Source organism: Gracilinanus agilis, chromosome 6 (assembly GCF_016433145.1).
Source record: "Gracilinanus agilis isolate LMUSP501 chromosome 6, AgileGrace, whole genome shotgun sequence".
NCBI lineage: Eukaryota > Metazoa > Chordata > Mammalia > Didelphimorphia > Didelphidae > Gracilinanus > Gracilinanus agilis.
Genome location: NC_058135.1, coordinates 42,927,847 through 42,955,148, shown reverse-complemented (window position 1 = coordinate 42,955,148; position 27,302 = coordinate 42,927,847). Strand labels below are relative to the sequence as shown.

The window sequence follows — 27,302 nt, the reverse complement described above, 5'->3', positions numbered from 1 at the left end:
AGAGAAGACTTTGTATTTGATCCTAGAGGCAACAGGAAGTCACTGGAGTTTACCAAGTGGAGTGAGGGGTGACACATTTGGACTTATATTTAGGAAAATCATTTGGAGGCTGAATGGATGCTGGATGGGAGTGGAAGACACCTGAGGCTGGCAGACCCACCAGTGAGGTGATGAGGTGATGATGGTCTGTAGAAGGGTGGTGGCAGTATCAGAGGAAAGATCATATTAGAATTTCTGGCTGCCACATCACATCACTGACTCAGTCCCCTAAACCCCCTGGATCTTTTTTCAGAATCAGTATTTATTCATTCATTAACTTACCCACCTAATTTAAATTTGTGGTATTTGGGGTAACTAAGTGAAAGAATTTACCCTTATGATTACTGAACTTCATCTTGGACTCAACCTGGCAGCTAAATGGCAAGATGGATTGAACACTAGGCCTAAAGTCAAGAAGATCTGAGTTCAGATCTGAACTGAACTGTTTGCCTCAGTTTCCTCATCCACAATAAGCTAGAAAAAGAAATGGCAAACTATTTCAGTATCTTTGCCAACAAAAAACCCAAATGAGGTCACAAAGAGTCAGGCATGACTGAACAACAATAGATTCAACCCAAAGTTCTAGCTTGTCAAGAACTTTTTGGAGTTCTATTTTAGACATGTTTAGATTTCTATAAGACATCAAGTTTAAAATGTTCAACACGGTGGATGGTATAAGATTGGATGGAGCCCAAAAGAGAGTTGGGGCTAGATATATAGATCTGAAAAATCAAAGCTTTGCTAAAGTCTGGGTAAACTATATCCATATCATCTTCCTTATCAATCCTGTCAAAAAAAAAAAAAGGGTGGGGGGATGAAATTAGTCTGGCATGAATTCTTGACTTCTAAATATTTACCAATCATCTTCTATTTAATTCTTCCAAGATTGTTCCAGGATTCTCACTGTTAATGTTAAGCTCACTGGCATACAATGTGAATACTTGGTTTCCTTCCCTTTCTCTGAAAATAAGAACATTTGCCCTTCCTCCCTATTTTCCATATCATTCACAGACCACTAATATTGGCTCACTCGTCACAACTGTTGGTTCTTTCAGGACACTAGAATGTGGTTTCTCTGGGCCAAGATGGACAAAGCTGAGATACTTATGTATAACGCTCCAGAGAATCTGCTTGACAGTGTAGACGGTGCTCCCCTGGGAACACAGCCACACTTGGTACTGATTTGGTTGAAGCTGTAAGCATCTCCTGCAAGCAGAGAACTGGCAAATAGATGAGAATATAAGAACCATGGCATCTCAGAAGCTGCTATTAATCTAGGCCAGGAGTGACTGAGAGGCTTCTCTACATCCCCAAGTCCATCTTCTGCTTCAAGACCTCTGATGAGGGGAACTTCCCATGGCAGCCCATTCCACTTTTAAAAGCACTCCAAATAGAGATCATAAACAGACTTGTACGAAAATATTTATAGCTGCGCTTTTTGTGGTGGCAAAAAAACTGGAAAAGGAGGGTATGCCCTTCAATTGGGGAATGGCTAGACAAATTGTGGTATATGCTGGTGATGGAATACTATTGTGCTCAAAGGAATAATAAACTGGAGGAATTCCATGTGAACTGGAAAGACTTCCAGGAATTGATGCAGAGCGAAAGGAGCAGAGCCAGAAGAACATTGTACACAGAGGCTGATATACTGTGGTAAAATCGAATGTAATGGACTTCTGTACCAGCAACAATGCAATGACACAGGACAATTCTGAGGGATTTATGGTCAAGAATGCTACCCACATTCAGAGGAAGAATTGCAGGAGAGGAAACACAGAAGAAAAACAACTGCTTGAACGCATGGGTTGAGACGGACATGATGGGGGATGTAGACTCGAAACTACCACACCAATGCAACTATCAACAATTTGGAAATAGGTCTTGATCACATTAAAACCAGTGGAAATGTGCATCGGCCGTGGTTGGGGGCGGTGCAGGGGGTGAAGGGGAAAGTAAGAGCATGAATCATGTAACCATGTTAAAAATGAATATTAATGTTAAAAAAAGCACTCCAAATAACATGAAGTTTTTCTGGTGTTAGAAAAAATAAATCAATTCCTTTTCAAAATTAAGGGAGAAAGGAATGTGAGAAACACTATGCATATTTATTAACATATTTATCAGGGATGAATTTCAGAATAGATTTAGGTACACAAGGTGTACAATTCTAATTTGACTCTTTGAATCAGAGGTTAAAAGCAAGTTCTGTCTTTTCAATAAATACAATCAACTATTTGTGTGTTTTTGTAATAAACTTAGTCCTTAATGAAGATTTCTGGAAAATCAAGAAATTCATTTTTTAATAAAATTTATCCACAAGTATTTCACTCCCTTCCTCCCCTCCCCACAAAAGGCAACATTCAGGAGACAGACATGTTGATACAAATTATGTCTTTCATGTTTCCACCTTTCAGTTCACTCTCCGGAGGTATCACTGACAATTTTTCAAGTATTAAATCTCTAGCTGTTTATGATGTTCTCTTCATTCTCTTCATTTTGCCATTCATTGTTCCATGTAGATTTTTCCAAGTTTTTTTTTTTAATTAGCCTGCTCACTGTTTCTTATGGTGCAGTAGTATTCCATCACAATCATATATCACAGTTTGTTTAGTTATTCCTGATTGAAGGGCATCCCCTCCATTTCCAACTCTTTGTCATCACAAAGAAAGCTGCTATAAATATTTTTAGAACATATGGATTCTTTTCCTTTTTCCCTATATCTCCTTGGGAAACAGACTCAAATAATTCCAAATTGTTCTCCAAAATGCTTGAATTAGTTCACAACTCCAACAGTGTAGGAAATTTTATTTTTAATGAAAGTTTAGGTAGAAAAATAAGTTATAACCTTTCTATCCAGGTTGGGTGAGGGAGAAGCACTGCCTTGCCTTGGACATCTGGATCTTCTTTCATTGTTCTCTTTGTATTAGAAGCCTGCAGGAAGCTGGGAATGAAATTCATAGGTGTTTTGTTAGGTAGAGCTTTTTCCTAGGACTTAGGTATATTCATTTTATATGAATGAATCTCTAAACATTTTAGTCATCTTTTTTTGTTTTAAATCTGACAAACAGTAGAGGATATATAAAAATATTAAGAATAACAGAGAATTGCATAAAAATCCATAAAGTCCTATCATGTATGCTTGTTTGAAAAAATAAACATAACTAAATTCAACACTTTAGGTTCATTAGTTGTCTTGCTTCTCTGCACTTCCTTCTGAACTTGCTTCTCTCCCCTTCATTTTTAAAATATTTCAGTAACCCATTTTTTCTTTTTGGCTTCATAATTGCTGATTCCCATTTTCATCCCTTCTTACCCCTTGTGACCACTGTGGAGAAATCACTATAAGTATTATCAAGAAAAGCAAATCCATACATTTTTCATGTGCACAGTATTTCTGTGGATTTTTCTGCCATTGTTTTTAAAAGGAATTTTTTTCTTATTTGTATTAATCTGACTTCCTATAAAGACTTAAAAATAACACTTGAAGATAACTAAATGAAAACTATTTACCTCCAAAAAAACCCAACCCAAAACCATAAACATTGTTCATACTACCCAAATTAATCCTAATAAGCCATCAAGTTTTCAGGAGTTAGATCTTCCCAAAAGAAGACTAATAAATTCATTGTAATTAAGTAGCAGTCTTGCATAATTCTTACCCTATGATAGCAGTAAAATATTTTTCAGGAAAAGCAGAAGGCAAGAAAACCATAATTCAATTAAATAATTGCAATAAATCCAACCTTTACAGTCTATTTCTGTTTTCAGAAATAACACAGAGCATATGAAATATAAAATACAAATTAATTATTCTCTAAATGAAATTGATAAAAATTGCATTATATCTGGTAAAAGCCTGAGTTTTTACAGTTTTGCAGAAAAACTGAAAAGAGCTTTTAGTTCTAGACCATTTTTAAGTAACTCAAAATCAGGTTGTATCAACACTGGAAAATGAATACATGTAGAAAGGAGGTATAAAAATGAGCTGATAGGTCATAAATGAGTTTATAACAACTAAACTACTTCTTTTCGAAAATAAATGAATCAATAAAATTTGATTCATTAAAAATTACACAAATGCTTGCCCTGAAGGCCTTGAAAAAGAGGCATAATGAAATATTTATTCTATGAAAATGGATTAGTGGATAATTATTAAAACTTAAGCAAACTAAGATTTGCTGTTAATGCAGTTATGTTTGTTAAAAAAAATTAAGAATTACTTTTTAAGTGTTTGAAAACACCAAAAGGGTAAATGTCTGGCTATAGTCCTTCAGGTTATTAAGGCATTATCAAACTATAAAAAACCTTGGTGGTGAAAATGGGGCAGTTACAGTTAAAAAAAAAAAACTATCTGTAACTGTCGTTGTAGTTATTATAATACATAAGCAGCAAACGTCTTATCTTTCAAGTACTCTTTCCTTTCTGTCACAAATCCTAAAAGATTGATAGCTCTGATTTATTCCTTCTTTTTTATTAATTCTAATTAGTAAACTACTATTAATTAATCACTTAAGTGATAATTCTAGTGGGATACCCCCAGCATATTACATTACAACTGATTTTAAGAACAAGAAGCTTTATTTAGTAATAGAGTAGAGGTAATTATGCTCTAAAATGCTCTAGTTTCTTCTTAAAATAATATTTTTATGTTTTGCAAATGAATCAGGAAATTTAAACTATACTCTTAATCTAAATGTGATTTACAGTAGAAAAACTATCATTTTGCAATCTTAAAGAGCTCAAAGTAAAAACTCCACAATCTTAAAAGTATAAAGTTCTCTTCTGTTCTCTGTCCCCCCAAAAAAAGTAAAATCAAACTGCCTTGTAACATTCTAAAAACAGCAGCATATAAATACCTTAACAAGTGCCTATTTCTTGATCAGATATTACTCATTAATATTCTTTGTTTGCCCGAATTTACCCAAATAATAGAGGCTAAACGGAACCCCTCAGTTGTCTTAAGAGTAATTTTATTTTAAAGCCTCTCTCCAACACTATAAAGAAGTGATCTTTTCCTCAGACAAATGCAGGTAGCCTTCTCACACCACCAATGGCTGCTTCCAAGGTTTTTAGGCCCTTTCTGTGGTAACCACAATGCATAGAATCTCTATCAAAAGACCCTCTATAGCATATTTTCCCCTCCTTCTTAAATTACCCAAAATCATTCTCTTTCACTCAAGTCCTAAATTCTATTCTGGACTCCTTTTCCTCAACATCATATCACATGAATTGAACTAGTAGAAAAGAGGATGAATAGCTTTTGTCTATGATCAAAGGTAGACAATTATGCATTAATATCCTCATTTAGAACTAGGATTACATTTCCCAGTGTTTTAAAAGGTGGTTAGTAATCCTTTAAAATAATACAACTATATGGTTAGGGATAGAATCTGTAATCTCATTGGCATTCAGCTAGCTTATGGCCTAAACTATATTTAAAATAGTACTTACAAGAAGTTATGTTCTAAATTTCAAAAAAATTATTACAACTATATTTTTGGCAACCGTTGAGGGCTACCTGTGCTGTGAATAGTGTAACTTGCTTCTCTTCCTACAGCTTTTAAAAATCTCTATTTGTAAAGTAACCCTTTGTGGATTTACCACAACCACTTTGATTTTGATTCCAGAGATTGTTATTTCAGAATATATATCAATCAAATTTTTATTTCACATTATTAACATTCTTAAGTCTTTAAATTTCTCTCAAAAATTGAATAAACCAATCTCGAAGACCTGACTTTAGTCCTTAATTGATTTCAGTTCCTTATTAGTGAGGCATCCTGGTCTAGTGGATAAAGTACTAGAGTTGGAGGGCTAAAAAGACCTGTGTTTGAATTCCATATCAGAAAGACATTACTATGTGATCCTGGCAAGTCACTTAATCACTCTGAGTTCAAGTTCACTCATTTATAAAATGATAATAATAATGATAGCTAAAATGCTAAAAATGTAAATTTATAATTGCAAATCCATTTTAGTAATTTTAAGATTGGTTCATCATATATTTGTGTAGAGTGAAATAAAACATGAGATCAATCTAAATTACTCAATTTCTGGACAAGTCTTTATTGAGAAGAATTTTCTAAAATGGAAACAATGTGAGCTCTGGTTCTCATTATTCACGAAAAGAATAACTAAATTTTTTTCATAAAATTGATCCTTTTAAAGTCGAGAATGCCCCAAAAGGTGCAGCTCTTAAAAACAGCTTCCACATGATCACCCAAAGCTAAATTTGAAGTAGATACAAAAGGAATTAGGCTTTATAGGAGACTCTCTAATGATGTTGCTCCTTCTAGAGCACATGGTGTCCTAAAAAAAGCAGCAGTACTCCAAGCTTCAAGTGAACAACAAGAGGAAAAGAGTGGCAAGGGAGAACGACCCAACCAGCTGAGAAGAAAGTGGAGAAGACGGTCATCAGGCACATATGCGTTCAGTCATTTCTTTATTTAGGTCTGCAATTCTTCAAAAAGCAGCAGTAATTTAATTTGGTTTAAGCCATGCCTAAATATAACACGTACAAAAGGCTACTTTTTATACTCCTCTTCTCATAGCTAGAAAGCTTTTCTTCTCTTTTAGCATTCCACTCTATTTGCATTCAAACACAATTTCAGAAATGAATAAAACCACCATCAAAATAAGTGACCTGCCCTTTCTAATTCATGCTGTGTTCTCCACAACTGTTCATCTGAAGACCTGAAATATACACGGAGGTTCTTAGGCTATCATCCATGGCAGCCAGCATCTGAGTCCTCACTCCAGTGAGCTCCACGTTTCTCAGCCACAAGTTTGATGAACTGGGAATGGCTGGCATAAAGCTTCAGTTTATCACTGATGTCCACCCATTTCACTTTCCCAGCATCATCTCCTGCTTCCAGAGCCAGATTATCCATTGTCTCACCTGATGATAAAACAAAAACTATCATTGAAAAAAAGACAAAGTATTTCTTTTTTTAAATACTACCATATCTTTCTTCAAGCAATATTCCCAGAATTAAACTTCAATGCTGGGTAATAATGTGTGGTCAACAGCCAGTTTTCTACAGATTAGTTAACTCCCAACTGCCTAAAACACAGTACATGGAAAAAGTGCTACTGGGGCCACGAGTTCAATTCAAATCTTGCTCCAACACTATGTGTCCTTGGGCAAGTCACTTCACTTCACTGGCCCTCAGTTTCCTAAACCATTACACTTTAATGAGGGAGAAAAGTATATATTATACAGAATAAAGTGAATAAATACAAATAAAACTATAAGCCACTGATTCTACAATCCTTTTTAACTAAGTCCTTAAATAAAGATAAACCAATTTGTTTCTAAAAGTATCATAATAAAGTGGGTCAACTAGGTGGCTAAAGAGCCAGGCCTAGAGATAAGAGGTCCTGAGTTCAAATCTGGCCTCAGACACTTCCTAGTTATGTGATCCTGGGCAAATCACTTAGCCCCCATTGCCTAGCCCAGTGATAGGCAAAATATTCCCCACCGGCCAGACCAGGCTGTAGTTTGCCCATCGCTGCCTTAAGCAATTCCCTAATCACTACATCTGGATATGGGACTGTAATGATTAGGGAATTGCTTAAGGCAGTGATGGGCAAACTACAGCCAGGATCTAGCCCGAGGGGAATAATTTGCCCATCACTGGCCTAGCCCTTACCACTCTTCTGCCTTGGAGCCAATACACAGTATTCATTCTAAGATGAAAGGTAAAGGTAAAGGTTTTTTTTGTTGTTTTTTTTTTAAGTATAAAGAACAGATCCAAGACATTTCTGAGGGACTTATGAGAAAGAACGCTATCAACATCCAGAGAAAGAACTGTGGGAGTAGAAATGCAGAAGAAAAACAACTGCTTGATCACATGGGTGAACGGGGATATGATTGGGGATGTAGACTCTAAATGATCACTCTAGTGCAAATATCAATAATATGGGAAAAGGTCTTGATCAATGACACATGTAAAACCCAGTGGAATTGCACATTGCCTACAGGAGGAAGGTGGGAGAAGGGGAGGGAAAGAACATGAATCACATAACAATGGAAAAATTGTCTTAATCAATTAAATAAAATTTAAAAATAAAAAATAAAATAAAGCATAGAGAACAAGCACTTTTCTATTTAGGTTATCTGTATACTCTTAATTATCCTTCAGAATCAGATTGAATAAGGAAAACTGAAATGATTCAAAAATGTCATTTTAAAGTAATCTCTCCCCTCCTAAATGTTTCTAGAATGCTAGTTCTTAAACCCTGTTTTGGGTCTTGTATTAATCTAAGAATCTGATGAAGCTTAATGACAACCGTGATTTTTGTTGCTTATATTATTCAATGAAGGAAATGTTAGATTTCAGTTAGAGGTTAGTGAAAATAACAATGTATATTTTTTCCCTATACAAGTTTACAGACCTTTGAAAACTTTCTATGAACCTGGTAAAGAACCTTTATTCTAAAGGCAATTTATCTGAATTTTTTATTTGACCCTATCACATTCTACCTTTTCTCATATTTATTTGTGTATCTATATCTCTATTTATACACATTTGTGTTTCCCTTCCCTTCCCAATATTACTTTATATTTATTTTGTTTATACTAAGTATTTACTTATCTAAGTATTATTTTCCACAACAGAATATAAGCGTCTTACAATCAGGAATTATTACATTTTAGTCTTTATATCCCCAGGGCCTAGAATAACACCGATACCTGGCATGCATTTAATAATGCTTCTGAATGAAATTGATTTATGTTGTAATTGCTTTCTCTGGTCTAATTTTCTAATTACAATTCTAAAAAGTAAGTAAAAAAGAGGAGGTAAAATGGGAAGTCTGAAAAATCAAGTTAGTTTTAATCACAAAACAAAGTATTTACATTTTCATGTGACAAATCCACAGAAACAAAGAGCAAAGAATCTACTCTTTCCTTCAACACATTTTTTAGAATTACTCCCTTTATTTGTATATTTCTTTGTGTCAAATATTTGCTTCAGCAACATGAGCCATTTTGGTAAGCTTGGGAAGAAGTCATTTTGATAGAAAGTAAAGCTCTTGGGGTCAAGGACTATTTTATTTTGGTTTTTGTATCTAATGCCTAACATGATGCTTGCCACACAGTAGGTGCATAATATTTGAGGATTAATGACAGTGGCACTTGTTATTCTCTAGGAAGATAAAAGCAATTAAGATTAACATTTTATAGCATAAAGTACTTTTCACTCTTTAAAGTATTTTATATGCAATGCCTCATATTAGCTTAAGGCTCATTAGAGCTAAAAAATACCCCAGTTCAGTAAATAAGATAGGTATTATCTCTAAACAAAAGATAAACAAAGGTCCAAAAAGGTTAACTTAGCTTTTCATGGTCATATAGTATCAAAATTAGTACTTGAAACAAGACTATCTGATCCTAGTCTTTCCAGAATAATTTACACAGAGAAATCTTACCCAATTTCGCTGGCAAAATACTGAATGTAGACATGTAAGTTATTCACTAATGGGTGGAGATTTTCACTCACCATTTTCACTAACAGATTTAATCAGTGATCCATGAAAAAGCCAGCATTTTTGAATCACTAAATTTCCATTTTAATTTTCTTGAGGCATTTATGGCATAAATAAATTCAATACCTTACTGGCATAACAATTTGAAGCTTATTCTTATTAGAAGGAATTCTATATTTTGATTGTTCTATACAATCTCAAACATTTCAGCTAATAACTCACAAACTAAAAATTTAAGTGCACAAGTCTGATCTCCATGTGGCCTTATTCTTTCCATAACCACTCATCACTCTTACAGGGAACACCCTTAATTTTTGTTGTCTAATTAGGGCAATAATGCAAAAGATAGCAGATTATTAATATAATGCCTTTAACAAGAAAGGCATTCGATACATCGAATAAAATTCTCCTCCACCTGTTTCATCATGATAATTCACAGCTTCCGTCTCCATCCACGCATTATCAGTATTTCGAGGATCATCCACATATCCTTTATAAACCTGGCAAGAATGGATATAAAGTAATTTGTAAGACAAACAGAAAGAATACATAGCCAAGACTAGAAAAATTAATACAGGTATCTTTTCCACTTCACATAGGTTAAGGGGCACAGTACTCCTGCAATCTGGAAAATCCACATAAAATGTTTTGGCCCTCCCTTTGTACCAAAGAAGTCTGAGTTTTTTCTTTTTCTTTTATGAGATGCTTATAGTAAAATAAATTGAGTATATTTATGGTATTTAAAGATAAAATAAATTTATATCATGTAATATTATGTGTATATATTTTATGCATTTCTGAGTTTCCCAAATTTTTCTCTGTAATTTACTAATAATCTTTGCATGTTGTTTATAGTGTCCACAAAACTAAAAAAATTCCCACTTAATATCTTACCCATGATACTGAAGCTGTGACAGAGAAATTCACAATCAAGCTTGTTCAGATCCAGGAAAAAAATGTTCATTTGGGAATTTTTTTTAATGTATTATTTTTTTAAAATCCAAAACACTTACTGAATACAGTAGATTAAAATGAATGAATGTACTTACATTGTTAAGTTCTCAATAACCCTTGGGAGGTTTAACAATATAGGAAAGAAACTCCTTCATAATTCAGACTCTACTAAATTCTGCAACTGGTATAATTCTGATAGAGGCTGTATAATTAAGAAGTTCCCTATTTTATTTGGATTCTATATACATAACTTAAGAGGAAGGCAGATGATAACTTTTTTAATATAAAGTCCATTATCTAATGGTTAAACATTCTGACTGGAAGAAAGCTATATATGAGATATGAAAAACAGTGGCCCTAGGCATTAGGAGATTACTAGTTTAAGAGATATAGGACTTTGAAATTTGAGCTGAGTAGAGGCAAGAATCTTGCCTGGGTTTTCAACAGTTGTGTTACAGACCAAAAAGTTGTTCCTGATAATGTTTAAACAATCTTATTTTCCTCAGAAATCTGGGTAAACAAGGATGGCTGTCTCAGTGTGACACAGGATTGAAATCACTGTGATTATGCCTCACTGTACATAGTTTGTATCTTAATATACATTTTAAACTGGGGGCAATAGGTTTGTGTATATCTACTGTTTTAAAAGACATAAGACTTGATCTATTTGGCAAATATAGTTGGAAGTTGCTGAAAGAAATATATAACACCAAATTGAACTCTTCTTCTTGCTACACATCTTAACCAGGCAAAAAACAAGATGCAGATATGGCCATGAAAAGAAACTGAACTGAACTCTTGGAAAACTGTTATTGGTGGCCATGTTTGACTCAAAAGAAAAAGTTGGAAATTTTCAAGTGTTTTGCTATAACAAAATTTTCAAAGGTTATATGGTTATAAGAATTGTGTAGTTGTCAAATGAAAAATGTGAATGTATCTTTCTGAATTTAATGTAATTGAAATTATCCATTTTTCATCTCACGATGCTTTCTATCTCATTTATTCTTAAATTCTTCTCCTATTCATAAATCTGATAGGCTACATGTTCCCTATTCTGCTAATTTGCTCATGGAATCTCCCTTTATGTCTAGATCCCTTTGATCTTATCTTGGTTAATGATACAACATATAGTATATATGATAGCATAAACTAAATTTAGTTTCTATTAGAATACTTTCCAGTTTTCCCAACAGTTTCACCAAATAGTGAATTCTTATCCCAAAAGCTTGGATTTTTACTTTTGTCAAACACAAGGTTGCTATAACTTTTATTACTATTTGTTGTATGTTTGTTCTGTTCAACTTATCTACTTTTCTAATTACTTAGCCAGTACCAGAGTTTTGATAATTTACTGTTTTATAATACAATTTAAAATCTGGTACTATTAGACCTCCTCCCTTTACATTTTTTTCCCATTAATTCCTCTGATATTCTGGACCTTTTGTTCTTCCAAATGAATTTTGTTATTCTTTTTTTCTAGTTCAATAAAATAATAAAAAAAAAATCCAGTTGGACCATCAATATACAAATTTTTACTGTTCATGAAACTGCTGTTATTGACCAAAGCAACCAATATTTAGTGATATAAATCACTTCGATCAAAAAATTGTTTTTTTTTCCCCATTGGGAATGTCAATTATTCTAAATTTTCATTACTTATAGCAACTCTAAACTTCAGTTAAGTTTGGAGAGACCAGTAGGATGGACTCTAGAGCCCTTAAAACTTTAGAAATTTTATAGGCTGCCAAGAAGCTTTTGGTTATCCAGAGGGGAAATTTTGTTTTTGCTCAGCAGAATGTCTGGCATGTAGTAGACACTTAATAAATGTTTAAAGACTAACTAATTGTTGAAAAGCAATTTCTTACCACTAAATGTTCTTGACTGAAGAGTTTATGCAATTGCTCCTCCATCTCCTGCTTCTCAGCAGTGGATTTCTGTAAGGAGTTCATAGCTTCTTCACCAAACTCTCGTTTCAAGGTAGCACTGATTTTCTCTCCTGGATCCACCATTCCCTAAGAGATACATTTTCAAAAAGTACATCTGAGTATCTCCTTATCTAAAATGTATGTTTACATATCTCAAAATTCAAATGTACATATACAACCACACTCCTTGCGGGTAGATTCTATCTTTCTATCCTCAGTACATTAAATTCTAGATGGCTAATTGGTTTTCATTCTAATACACACCTCCCTGTCAAGGAGTTTGCCAGAAGGAAGTTACTTGATCCATGTGGTGAGTTATGTAGTAAGCTTTAGTTTGAGCCTTTGCATCATCCAATAGAGAATGTAGTGCAGACTTCTTGACTATCTCAATGGAAGGCTTGGCAAACATCCAAAGGAGAGTAAGAACAATCTAAATAGTTTAGAACGAATTTTTTGTGATAGAACAGTAAAGTGGAGTCTTGCTCAGAAGACCACAGAGCAGCAGAGTCAACAGCAGGTTTGAGTTCAGGAGCTTAGAGTCAGAAGCTATAGGGAAGTCCCTAGAACATAATGACTAAGTCATAGATGGCTTAGAAGACATAGTTTCCCATGCTGAAAAAAATCACAGATCCTTCTTGGTCTTGTTTCCTATTCATTGTGCCTCCTCGTGGTGTGGAGATGATCTTCTCAAAGTCTCTAATATATAAGCTCTGAAGACCCTACCAAGTGTTAAAGATTTTTTGGGTGTGGGCCAAGAAATGAACTTTGCCTCCTTATCATCCAGCTATTAGTTTAGTTCAGAGGATCATGACTACAGAAGTAGACAGCAGGTATTGAGTATTTTTGCCCAAAGAGTCTCATTAAATATCCTGAATCCTTTGAAAATATTCAAGATGCTGCAGACTTCTGAGTAAAGGAGATGCCTGGTCAAATCTGTATATCAGGAATATAATTTGTCAGCTGTGCATGGAGAACTGACTAGAGAAGGGAGCCAGAAAAAGACATTGAGAAAGCTCCTGCAGCAGTCCAGTAAGGCAAGAAGAGATTGCAGTATGTCCCATAGTAGTGGCTGTTTAAGTAGAAAGAAGGAGAAAGATGTGAGAACTATGGTGGAGGTAGATTTGGTACAATTTGTCAATTGATACTACATGGTGAAGGAGAAGAAAGAATCAAAGATGACCTAAGGTTATGAATGTAGTTGACTGGAAAAACATCTGGCACCTTACTAAAAATAAGTTTGGAGGGGCAGCTGGGTAGCTCAGTGGATTGAGAACCAGGCCTAGAGACGGGGGGGTCCTAGGTTCAAATCCGGCCTCAGACACTTCCCAGCTGTGTGACCCTGGGCAAGTCACTTGACCCCCATTGCCTACCCTTACCACTCTTCCACCTATAAGTCAATACACAGAAGTTAAGGGTTTAAAATTTAAAAAAAAAAAGGAAAAAAATAAAAAATAAAAATAAGTTTGGAGGAAGGATGGCTAGTTGGGAAAGTTTGAGAAACCAATAATATATCCAGATAGAAATACGTATCAGGTAACACATAACTAAAGTTCAGGGAAAGTTGTTAGAAAAAGATACATAGATTTTGATAGAAATGATTGCTGACTCCATTGAAACTGATCACTAAGAGGGCAGGAAAAAAAAAAGAAAAATGGCCCAAAAAGAGATCTAGGAGAAACCTATATGGAGTTTGTGTGAGAGCAAGGATGATCCAGGAAAAGAATGGTTAGACAAATGAAAGAAGAATTAAGAGCAAAGTCAAAGAAGTCAAGGAGGGGAGAGAAGATCCAGAAGGAGGAAGTCATGGTGAATAGTATGAAAATCTGGACAGGTGAGATAGGATTAAGCCAGAGAAAAGACCATTAAAGTTAATAGTTAAGGAATTACTGGTAATCTTGGGAGAGTAGTTTTAGTTGAATAGTGTTGGCAGGAAAACAGAGGGAAGCTGAGAAATGACAAGAGATAATGAAGATAGAGGCAATGAGTGGAGATGTCTTTTTTCAGAGTTAAATCAAAACATACTATTAAGTTCAAATTAATTTAAAATTTAAAAAAACATACCTAGTTATCTTTCTTTAGTAGTCAAAAGCTTGCAGCTCAAATCCTTGATTATCTATTTCCTAGTCATATAGCCACGGGCAAATTACCTAATTTCTCTGAGTCTCAGGGTGCTTCCCTGTAAAATGACAATACTTCCTGGATGACACAAAATAGTTCTATTGACTGAGGACAAGGCATATAACCTTTCGATACCCCAGATAACTTTAGAAAGACAGGGAACCACAGGGTAGGTGCTAATTGACATCAAGAAGTCTGCAAGCACAGTACCTTGCACAGAGTAGGTTATTCATGTTTGCTGAACTTTAATTTAATTTTAAAGTTTTCAAATCATTTTCTCCACAGCTCCACAAAGCAGTAGAAATATTATTATTTCTCATTTTACAGAAGAAATAAACTCAGGAAGAGGAAGTGAAACTAACATTTTAACCCACTTCCAATACTATCAGCTAAGGAAGTTAAATAAAAAACATATACACAGGAAATTCATTTTACACTCTTGATTTTAACACCACTTCCTATCTTAATCCAAATGGATGAAATCTGATACTAAAGTGACTAAACTATCTTCCTTGCCTATGCGCCCATTGAAATAGTCTTATGTTCTTGCTGTGATTATTGGTGAAGTTTCATTTTACTATACATTCTTTTATCTGATTAAAAGACAGAGAAGAAAGAATAGGAAGAAAATGCTAAATTTTTAAACTAAACAGGTCTATCCAGTTCTCAGAATCTTTTAATCTTTAAGAGTCATTTATTCAACCAGTATTTAACAAGTATCTATTATATACATAGCATTACAGTAAATGCTATGAGGAATATGAAGGAAATATCTCTGCAAGGGCAAAGAGGTAACTGGAAAGAAGACATATAATGCATGAAAGATATCAGCACTAAAGAGGAAACAAATGATGGCAAAGAAGATCAAATAAGATGGCAAACCTAAGATAATATGTAATTAAATATATACTGAAGCCCCAAATGAGTAATAAATTATATGCATAACAAGGAATGAAAGATCAGAATAGGCTGCAATAGTTAGGGAAGGTTTCATAAAAGCTGAAGCGGGCTACAAGAAGTAGAATGGACTTAGATAAGTGAAGACAGCTAGAAGGTCATTCAAGAGTGGGTGATAACATGAAAAACTGTGTAGTAGTGGAATAACAGAAATGTAGAAATAAATAAGGGCAATGTAAAAGGTTCTCCAAAATTTAAAAGGTAAACTGGGAACAGATTAAAGTAATTTCTATATTGAAATGTAAAGATTTGGAGGAAAAGCACCTGGATTCAAAACCTGGCTCTGCCATTTCTGTGTAATTTGGGCAAGCCTGGACCTAGATTTTTTCATCTATCAAATAATTTTTTCATCTACCAAATAATTACCAAATACTATTGTATAAGACACTTGTATTATAATGATAGTACAAAAGTAATAGATCTTATGGTCTCCTCCAGACAGAATAAGTGAATGGTTGTAATGTATTTTGTAAACCTTAAAGCCTATATAAACATAATTATTTGAAACAGCTAGGTGGCTCAGTGGATAGCTGGAGTCGGGAAGACTCACCTCCTTGAATTCAAATTTGGCCTCAGATACTTATTAGATGTGTAACCTTGGGCAAGTCACTTAACCCTGTTTGCCCCAGTTTCTCGAGCTGGAGAAATGGCAAACCACTCTAGATTCTGCCAAGAAAACTCCAACACAACTGAAAATTTATTGAACAACCAAAAAAAAAGTAATCATTATAACTATTATAGTAATAACTAAAAGATTCTATGATAAAGGATCTTTTGCACATTTTGAGTTTTTATTTCTTTTTATATGTTTGACTATTTTATCAGTGGTTACTAAATAACAAAGTGATGACTATAGCTGTTATTTACAGTTTTAAGTTTCTCTCGAGAAACAGTCAGTGCACAAAAAGAGAGAGAGAGAGACAGATAGACAGACAGACAGATGGCAAAAATAGCAAATGGTACAGGAGAGCTACTTAACAGAGTATATGGAGGTGAGTTAAGTATAAAGGGACCAGGCTGAGAAATGTTTTAAATGCCAAAGAATTTTACATTTGATCTGGAGTTAATAGGAAACCCAGTAGGCTTACTAAGCTAGATGATAAGGTCATGCCTATGCTCTAGAAAAAGCACTTTGGCAGCTATGTGGATGATAGAATGGACTGGAAGAACCTTAAGGTAGGTTCCATTAGAAGATTTTAGTGCAGAACAGAACAGATGACAGCTTAAACTAAGGTGGTACTACACAAATGAAGAAAGAAACATACAGAAGAGATCCTGTGAGAGCAGAAAAGACAACTGAATATATGAGATGAATGAGAGGAAGGAGAATGGTGGTATCCTACATAGTGACAGGGAATTTTAGAAGATATCCAGGTTTAGCGAGAAGATAATGAGTTCTCTTTTGCACATTTTGAATTTTTACTTCTTATTATATAAGTTTATTTGATTATCAGTGGTTATGAAATCAAAAACAAAATTTTAGTAAACCTGAAAAATATCAATTGTACTAAGTTTCAATTCTTACCCCTGGGATTGCCCATTCTCCACAGTCTTTCCTTTTGATTGCTACAAATTGTAAGATATTTTTCCCAGAATGAGGGTGAATGACTTTATTTCCACTGCTGTCCCTTTTCCACCTGGAAATAATAAAAAAGGTCTTTTAACCTAGAGCAAAGTAGATAAGAATCTACATAAACCTCGAGAACAAATAATCATCATAGCAACCTGTTATTATAAGCAAAGTATGAATCCAATTTCATTTAAGCTGGCTAGCTTCCATTTGTAAATTTAGTATTATAAGCAAAGATGATTGTATGTATTTAAATAATATGAATTTATTAATGACAGTGCAAAACTAGGGCAAAAATCTATCATTCTTAATACTGTAGTCCTAACATTATTAGTTTTCTTACTATTCAGAATATATGTGCTTCTTTAACATCCAGGGCACTATAAAGAAGGCTCTCTATTTTTATAGCACAAACATAGATTTGGGAAGAAAAGGTTTTATTTAGAGGTTTTATTTTCAGAGAATTATCGACCCTCAAAAGTCATCTAGTCCAACTGGCAACTGGAAAAGGGATTTTTTGTCTAGTTTTCTCTTAAAGACCTCCAACAAGAGGAAACTCAAACTCACTATACTAAGACCAGCTTAGTACACTTTTGGTTGGCTCTAACTGGACATTTTTCATACCTCAACTCAAAAACTACTTTGCTACAACTTGTAACCACTGTTCATAATTCTGCCATCATGCTCCTCATCCCTTCTTTGCCTCAAGTTTCTTCTCCAAGTCAAACATTCCCTATTCCTTCAATAATTCTGAAATGGCATGGTCTTGATGCTTGTTTTCTGAACAACTTTCATGGTCAACATCCTTCCTCAAATGTAGTGCCCAGATAAGAACCCAGTCTGATCAGGAAAGAATACAATAGCAGGACTATCATCTCCCTTACTCCAGATTCTATACCTTGCTCAACATAGCCTAAGCCTACATTGGCATTTCTGGCTGCCTTATCACACTGGCAACTCACACTGAACTTAAAACTCACTAGATTTTTTTCAAATAATCTGACTGAAAATAAGTCATCAGAAATTTTAAGAATAAGAGAATTAAGATCCAGCACCATTTGCTTTTATTTTGGAGATTCACTCCATATTATTAGATTGAAATCTATTTTATTAAATGACAATACTTTCCCCTGGATGAACATAGTCAGTTTTGATGGGTAGGTGATTCTTGGTTGTAAACCCAGTTCCCTTGCCTTCCAGAATATCATATTCCAAGTCTTGCAGTACTTCATTGATCCTGTGTAATCCTGACTAAGGGTCCATGATATTTGAACTGTTTCTTTCTGGCTGCTTACAGTATTTTCTCCTTGACTTGGGAGCTCTTGAACTTGGCTGTGACATTCCTTGAAGTTGTTATTTGGGGATTTATTGCAGGAGGTGATCTGTGGATTCTTTCAATTTTTATTTTGCCCTCATTCAATAATATGAGGGTAGTTTTCTTGGAATATGATATCTAGGTTTTGTTTTTTTGTTTGTTTTTGGTCATGACTTTCAGGTAGTCCAATAATTCTTAAACTGTCTCTCCTGGATCTATTTTCCAGGTCATTTGTTTTTTTTAATGATATTTCATATTTTCTTCTTTTTTTCATTCTTTTGATTTTCTTTTATTGTTTCTTGATGTCTCGTTTAGTCATTAGATTCTACATGCCCAATTCTAATTTTTAAAGTTTGAATTTTTTCCATGATCTTCCTTTTCCATTTGATCCATTCTTGGTACCATTTTCATGGCACTCTTTTCTTCACTGAATTTTTTTTGCCTCTTTTTCCAGTAGGACAATTCTATTTTTAAAGACACTTTTTTCTTCATAGGATTTTTGTGCCTCTTTTTCCAATTGACCAATTTTGCATTTTAAGCTGTTATTTTCTTTTTGTAATAATTTCATTTCTTTTTCTAATTTTTCTTCAATCTCTTATTTAATTTTTAAATTCCTTTTTGAGTTTTTTCAGAGCTTAAGAACAATTCAATTTTTTTAAGTTTTCCTTATAGTAGCTTGAATCTCGCCTTTCTCTATTGGTTCTGCTCTTTGCTCTTTTTTCCCTGTTAAGTGTTTTTCTCTGTTGTTTGCTCATTTTCCCAGCCTCTTTTTTTTTTGGGGGGGGGGGCCTGTGGCCTGGAGATTCTATTAGCTGCTTACTGATTACATCTTCTCTGCTGGTTTGTCCTGGAGCTAAGTCTTCAACACAGACCTAGAGGCTTGTAAAGGCCTAGCCCCATGGACTTTTGGACCTCACTTTGGGCTGGTACCAGGTCCTAGAACTTCAAGGGGTGAGTCTGAGGTGCTCTTTTGCTGGTATAGCCCCATTCTGGGATCCTGAAGTTAAACTACAACCTAGAGCAGTAGGTGGGAGGACAGGGAAGGGTAATGGGGGAGGGGGTGGAGAGGAGGGTCGGCCAGTAATCCTCTGTGTTCAGTTTTGCTTCTGTCCCCTCTATCCTGTGAAAATCAGACTCTCTCTCTCTCTCTCTCTCTCTCTCTCTCTGCCTACCTTTCAAGTTGGTCTCAGTAGGTGAGCCCCTGACTCCTGTCTTTTTGAAGCACTTTTTAAAGATTGGTCTGGAAGGATCATCAGAGCAGTTTCAGCTTTTGTTGCTACTAAGCTGCCATCTTGGCTCCACCTCCCATACTGAAAGCTAAATCCATATAAGAGTTTTTCTCAGTCTCTAAAAATCCTAGATTTCAAATACAATATTCTCCCCCAAAGCAATGTTTATCCTCAACCAATAAATTTCTATTTGTGTTGAAGGCTTGACTATTCCAATTTCACTGTTCTCCTTTCTTCCCTGTCTCTCAGTCCCCATAGCCAACCAGATACTAAAGCTTCCACAACATATCTCACATCCCATTCCCTTTTTCCTACTCAGATCCACCACCTAATTGAGGCCTTTATCACCTTTTTCCTGGCTACTACAAAAGCCTACTAACTGCACTTCTTGCCTCAAGTCTCTCACCTCTCCAAAATCAATCAATAGTCATTTATAAAGTACTTCATATGCTTGGTACTGTGCTAAGTGCTAGAGATTTTTAAAAAGGGGGAGGGGGCAAAGAAAAACAATCCTTGCTTTCAAGAAGCTCATAATCTAATGGGGAAAACTACAAAAAAAAAATACACACAAACAAGCTATATGTGGTCTAAGTACAAAATAATTTACAGAGTGAAAGCACTAGAATTAAGAGTAAGGGAAAAAAAAAGAATAAGGGTTAGGTGAATCTTTTAGAGACCATGTACTGTGCTGTGCCACCCCCCCACCAAGAGATTGAGTGCCTCACCCCACCCCACCCCCACATAGCCTTACTCCAGAGAGAGGGGAAGGAGAAAGGGAGGGGAGTGGCCTGAGTGCTCTGCTCAGGAGAGGGAGTAAGTGCAGAGGGGCAGGGAGGGGAGCAGCTCTGCTTGAGTCCCTCTACCTTTCTAATAACTAACTCTGCCCACTCTGCCCAGGGATAGTGCATGTGCCCACAGAGAGGTTTCTGCATGCCATCTTTGGCACATGTGCCATAGGTTTGCCATCAGAGGTTAGGGAAACATTCCTAGAAGGTAGCATTTTTGCTATGACTTGAAGAAAGTCAGGGAAGTTAGGAAACAGAGGAAAAAATTATAGGTATAGAGATCAACCAGAGAAAATGCCCAGAGGGGACAGCTAAATGGCAGTGAATCTATTCACAAGCAAGTTGCTTCACCCCATTTGCCTAATCCTTGCCCTTCTTTTACTAAGATAAGAGAGTAAGGGTTTAAAAAAAAAAGAGAAAGAGAGAAAATGCCCATAGTTGAAACATAGTGTGCCCTATTTATGGAAAAGCAAGGAAGCCATCATCACTAAATTGATGAGCTTTTTCTAAAGCATAGATTTGACAATGTATGTGTACACAGGACCAAAGAATTTTATATTTGATATTGTACTTAAAAGGGAGCCACTAGAGCTCAATGAATAAGGAGGTACTATGGTCAAATTTGGATTTCAGGAAGATCACTTTTACTGCTCAAACTAAGGCAGCTTCAGTGGAGAGATATTTGAACCAGTATATGCAAATACCAGACCACTGTATCAGTCTGTGTATGCACTGATAAGAATCTATACTACAATGTGAGTGGGCAGAGGAGGACAATATAACATAGATGGAAGGGTAGAAATAAGACTTGCCAAGAAATTAGCTGTAAAGATGAAGAAGAATGAGGAGTCAACACTGAGGAAATGAAGCATGGATGATGAGGAGGGTAGTAGTGCCCTCAGGAAAGTTGGAAAGAAAAGGAGGGGTTAGAGAGGGGAAATAATGAGTTTTGGGACATATTGTGGGACACAAAGTGAGAATTTTATTGTTCAGTCAATTTCAGTCGTGACCAACCAACTCTTTATAATCTTCATTTGGGGTTTTCTTAAAAGATACTAGAGTGGTTTGACATTTCCTTCTTCAGACTTAACTTCCTGAATTCAAATCTGGCCTCGGACACATACTAGCTATGTCTTTCGGCAAGATACTTAAATCCTGTTTGCCTCAGTTTCCTCATCTGTAAAATGAACTGGGAAAGGAAATGACAAACCACCACTCCAGTATCTTTGCCAAGAAAATCCCAAATAGGATCATGAAGAGTCAGATAAGACTGGAAAACAGCATTTATATAATACTAAGGTTTACAAAGTGTTTGATATCTCATTTTATCCTCACAAGAAGGAGGCGAGTGCTATTATCTCCAATTTATATCTGAGATAATTGTGGCAGAGACAGGCTAAGTGATTTCCCGAGGATCATATAACTAGTTTCTGGATCAATATCTAAAGTCAATATCAAGCCTTCCTGATTCCAGGTTTAGGGCTCTATCCACTGTGTCATCTAATAGGGTTAGGAGTCTTAAGGCAGAGGGAAACATAGAATGATAAAAGGTTATATTCAGATAAAGAAATTTCAGACTTCACAAACATGGAAGCAAAACACTTATGGGTGATAGTAAGATCAAGGGTATAACCAACTTGGTGTATACCTGAGGTAGAATAGAAGAGTCTGGGAATTAATAGACTAAGGAACACAAGTTGCTGTAGAACTTAAGTCTATATAAATTGTGCAGTAGTGTTGGCTCTCTACCAAGAGAAAGGAGCCTACTTACTGAAATTCCAAAACAATGTCATAAAATTTTACTTTTATTATAAGCCCACTGGATAACCACTAAAAATTATGTTAAAGTAATGACTCCACTGAAATAATTTTTATTTGACCAATCAACAAGTGTTTACTAGGCAGAAGATGACAGCAAACAATATCCAAGAAAAGAGTCAAGAGAAAAATCTACAGCTTCAAATATTTATACAAATGCACAAAGCTCAAGCTTCTAGCATGATCAATTAGGAGTCCTAAAACAAGAAAGCAAATCTGGCCTTAAAGATATCACTTGAGCTTAGACGGATAAGACCTATGGGACTAAACAATACACGAAAAAAGTTGATGAGAGGGGGGACATAACAGTTTTGCAGGCTTGGGCTGAGTTCTTATGTCAGTTAGGAGTTTAGAATCTTGGGAAAAAGTTTCAGTTGTACCTGGGAACTCGTGGAGGGAACCAGGGTCCAGCTGAGCTGCTTCTTCTCCTTCTTGAGATTGAAAACCTAGCCTAGCTCTGGAGTGTTTTTTGAGATTTGTTTATTTAGATAAAACCTTTGAATCTCCATACCTTACCTCATTTCCTACCTTAATTTCCCTTAACGAAATGTCTGAAATGTCTGATAGGAGTGAATAAGGAGAGTGAATCAGAGAGTTAGTTCAAATCTGTGAGAGTTTAGCCCTACCCTTGCAGTAATTTATCTAGAGAGGTTTTGTAGCCATCATCCTAATCCCTTTTTGATTTAAAAATCACCTTGAGAGCTGAGTAAAGGCAGAACTTTTCTAAGACTCCAGTCCTGCTGCCCTTCCCCCACCTGAGGTTTCTCTAAGCAGCTGTTAGGGCTTCCTTAATCCTTTTACCCTGACAATCTCACCTGAGAAGACAATAAACCCCTTTTGTGTTTAAACAGACCCTTTAGTTACTTTGTTAGTTAATTAGTAAGAAAGAGAAGAAGAGGAATAGAATCAGCATACTCTGGGTTTGAGGGAAGCTGGGTATCCATCTTGAAGGAAGTAGATTTCAAAACAAGTTCCTTCCTGTGATATTAACTAAAGCCTGTAGTTAATTTCAATCAGTCTATTTCCTTTCAGTGTTTGTCTTTAGTCTAAGTCCTAGTCTGTATGCCCTGCTGCTGTTTGCCTGTTTAGATTAGTTCATCCTTTCCCTGGCAATCCTTGTTACCTCAGTGTTATACTCCCTGAACTCAGACATTCCCTTATTTCTCCTACCACCTCAACTGCCATCCTTCATCATTGAACCTTCCTTAACCACTATATTGCCTTAACTTCCCTACTACCTAGTCTATTCACATGAATACCTTCAGCCCTGGATCCCTTGCCTTGTCTTATTCCCTGATCCTACCAGTTATTACCCCTAGCTTCAGCCTCATATTATATCTTGCATCTCCCTATTACATCCTACCTAATTCCCATATTACCTCCCTAGCAAGTCCCATATAACACCCTTCCAAATCCCCATAACAAAAGTCTGATGTCAAAAAGATATATTCGTGTGAGGAAACCAAAGAATTACAGAAGGTAAGCATGGTAGAGAGACCCTGAATGAAAATAAAAAAGCACTATTGCCTTGGGATTTCTTTAAATGATATTTTTGGTGATGAGTTTATCAGCTCCCAGGGGTTCAATTATCATCTCTATGTCAATGACTCCCAGATCTTTTTATCCAGTCATTGTCTCTCTTCTAATCTCCACACTACATCCCCAAATAGAAGCCTACTTGACATTTCAAAATAGGTGTGCCAAGGAGTCTTTCAAACTCACTGTCTTTCAACCCATACCCTCCCCTCTTCTGAACTTTCCTATTATTGTTGAGGATACAACCATGAATGAATGAATTAATGAGGTGAATGAAGAGATGAATGAAAAAAGTATTTATTAAGTATTTCTCAAGAAGTGAGGAAGCTTCTTCCCTCACGAAATTTATATTCTGGCTGAACAAGTTGTGGCATATTACTGTAATGGAATATTGCTGTGCTATAAGAAATCACAAGCAGGAGGATATCAGAAAAATCTAGATAGATCGACATGAACTGATGCAGAGCACAAACCCAGAAAACAGTGTACACAGCAACATGCAATACTGTAAGATGAGTAACTGTGAATTACTGAACTATTCTGAGCAACACAATGATCTAAGACAACCACAAAAGGCTGTATGGTGAAAAATTCTATCCACCTCCAGAGAAAGAACTGATGGAGTCTGAATGCAATCTGAATGTCCTCCACTTTTTCTTCATGGGTACTTTTTTTTAGTGTGTCTTCTTCTACAACATGATGAATATGGAAATGTTTTGTTTGATAGCAACATGTATAATCAATATTAATTGCTTGCTGCCTCAAGCTGGAAGGAGGAAAAGAAGCGAAAGAGAAATTGTGGTTCTGAAAGTGTCAGAAAATTAAAGCCAATAATTATTTTTACATGTAAATGGAGAAAAATAAACTAAACATCATTGTAATTGTGCAAAAAATAAAGTTCACTTTCTAATAAAGTAATGCAACACAGATATGGAAACTAGAGGTCCATTTTTTCCCCTATAGAATTAGACTATCTTTCTGGGTAAGTTATTTTTAGTTGTAAACCCTATATCATTTGCTTTCTATTATATTATATTCCAAGATCTCCAATCCTTTAAGGTGGTGGCTGCTAAATCTTGACTGATCCTGATTAGCAGATTCTCTTCCATTCTGGACGCTTGCATTACATTCACTTTAACCTTGAAGCTCTGAATTTTGGCTACAATGTTCCTAGGAGCTTCAATTTTGGGTTTTCTTTCAGGAGGTAACCAGTAGATTCTTTTTATTTCTACTTTGCCCTCTAGTTCTAAGAAATCTTGAGTTTTCCTTTAAGATTTCTTGAAATATACTGTCTATGCTTAGGTTTTGTTTTTTTTGTCAAGATTTTTAGGTAATCCAGTGATTCTTAAGTTATCTCTCCTTGATCTATTTCCCATATCTTTTGTTTTTATTAAGTAATAACTTACATTTTCTTTGCTTTTTTCAACCTTGACTCTGTTTTAATATTTCTTATTATCTCCTAGCGTTATTAACTTCTCTTCAGGTTATACTAACATGCAGGGAATTTGCTGCTTGGGTAAGGTTTTCTATCTCTTTTGACAACTATTAATTCACTTACAGATAGTATCTATATAACAAATATAACAATTCTCTTTTTGGTCTTGATTTGTGATTTCATTAATGTAGGAAATGTGTAAATGGAATTAAATCTAGCCCATTCATAGTCAAAAATCTACCCATCCTAGGCATAGAAATAATGTCACCCTCACCTTCCTTAGTGGGGAGGGGAGACGAGTTACCCACACGTGACAATAAGTAACAAATCAAGAACAAGGGACTGTCCTTTGGGCAGTCCAAATCAATGTAGAGACTGCCACTTGTCCATTTGAATTAGAGGTGGACCCACGGGAAGTGACGAAAGACACTATCTCTTTAAGTAAGTTAGTTACTTCCTGTTGAGGCAGTTCCCGCTCTGAACCTGGTGCTGAAGGAGTTCCTGAGATCACAGAACGCTTACACTCTGTATTGTCACGTGGGTAAGTTAGGCTGACTTCCTTGGCCTGACTGGGCCGCTTCTAAACTCTACCTAAGCAGGCGCCAGCCTATCTGGCTGTTGGGCCTTGTGGCTTACAGCCTTTTAACCTCTCTCTGTCCAGGCCTTTGGCCTGGACTAGCCTCTCCCTTTCTCTTTATTCCTATACTTTACCTTCCTGATTGTAAATAAACTTGCCTCAACCTGATGCTGACTTGGGTCTGATTTAATTACGGAATCAACCTGAATTGTTGATTCCTGGCGGCCACACTTTAAATATATATCTATAAATACCTAAAATTTCCCTCTTACAGAAATTCCAGATGAGAAAAGCTAAGGAACACTAAAAAGTAAAGGCAGAATTTTAATCTAGGTCTCTTCCTGACTCTAAAGCAAACTCTGACTAGTAGGATAAATTCAAATAGAATCAGGGAACACTAATCCATATATAAGGACAGCTAGGTAGCACAGTGGTTAAGAGTACTGGGCCTGAATTCAGGAAGACCTGAAATGAAATCTGACCTCTCAGATATTTACTAGCAATATGATCCTGGACAAGTCACTTAAACCTATTTGCCTCAGCTCTTCATCTATAAAGTGAGGTGGAGAAGGAAATGGCAAACCACTCCAGTATCTTTGCCAAGAAAATCCCAAAAGGGGTCACAAAGAGTCAGACATAACTGAAATGATTAAACAATAACAAAATCTATACATAAGGAACCCTGTGGGACATATACTGACTAAATTTTAAAATTCAATATTATCTGTTCTATTGTATATTTGCTTATTTTGTTAAATATTTCCCAATTACATTTTAATGGGGTTTTCGCCACACTTGGGAGTGGCGCTACATCAGACACCTCTGCACTATACTACTGTTGTACATGAAGGTACAGGGCAAATATAATTATGTAATATAAAGCTACAGTGTATTTAGGATAAGTTTTTGATTCAAACAAATATTTACCATCAACTATGTGAAAGACTGTAAAATGAACTAGAGAAGGAAACAGCAAATCACTCCAATATCACTGTCAAGAAAAACCCAAATGGGATCACAAAGAATTCACATGGTTAAAAAAATGACTAAATGACAAGTGCAAAAGATAGTATGCTGGGCACTATAAAATATTGTAAGCAAGAGTTTAAGGATGAAGTCTATGTTTTTACTCATTCTTTCATTTCTTTACTTTTAAACTTTAAAGTTTCTGATTTACCTAGTAATAATGGGATCTGCAGCATGGTTTGGGCCCCAACGTCCCAAAAGTCCCCGGCCTACCAGTCCTGTCCGACCTGCTGGATTTCTAAAAGAGAAAAATAAGACAGTAAATTGGAACTTTATATCTTTTTATTTTTCAAAATCAGTCTCATCGGCATAATCCAAAAGAAAGAATAATATAGAGGAAAATCATGTGTCTAATTTTATAGTTTGTATCTATTAGTCATTTAATTTATAATCATGTCTTATAATTTATAACATATTATTATAACATATGTAATATTATATCTTGCTCTACTCTGGTTTACCTACTAGATTTGATCCAAAATAGAGATTTCACTACATAAAGATGTTACATGTTACAGCAAATACTGTG

The 27,302-nt window shown here is 35.5% G+C and overlaps 1 protein-coding gene across 5 annotated transcripts in view; it reads right to left on the bottom strand.

The window, feature by feature from the left end:
* Positions 1-2,854: 2,854 nt before the first annotated feature.
* NUDT9 (nudix hydrolase 9) overlaps positions 2,855-27,302 on the bottom strand; it is a 36,909-nt gene continuing 12,461 nt past the window's right edge. For 4 of the 5 annotated variants that reach the window (XM_044680478.1, XM_044680479.1, XM_044680481.1 and 1 more), the window contains 5 exons: positions 26,925-27,011; positions 17,008-17,119; positions 12,348-12,494; positions 9,944-10,028; positions 6,086-6,937 (listed from right to left, as the gene is read on the bottom strand). In XM_044680478.1, coding sequence (XP_044536413.1) covers positions 6,762-6,937; positions 9,944-10,028; positions 12,348-12,494; positions 17,008-17,119; positions 26,925-27,011 — 607 coding nt within the window. In that variant the 3' untranslated portion in view covers positions 6,086-6,761. Of the gene's footprint in view, positions 2,981-6,085; positions 6,938-9,943; positions 10,029-12,347; positions 12,495-17,007; positions 17,120-26,924; positions 27,012-27,302 lie in introns of those variants that run through there. The other variant, XM_044680480.1, reaches the window with a different exon arrangement.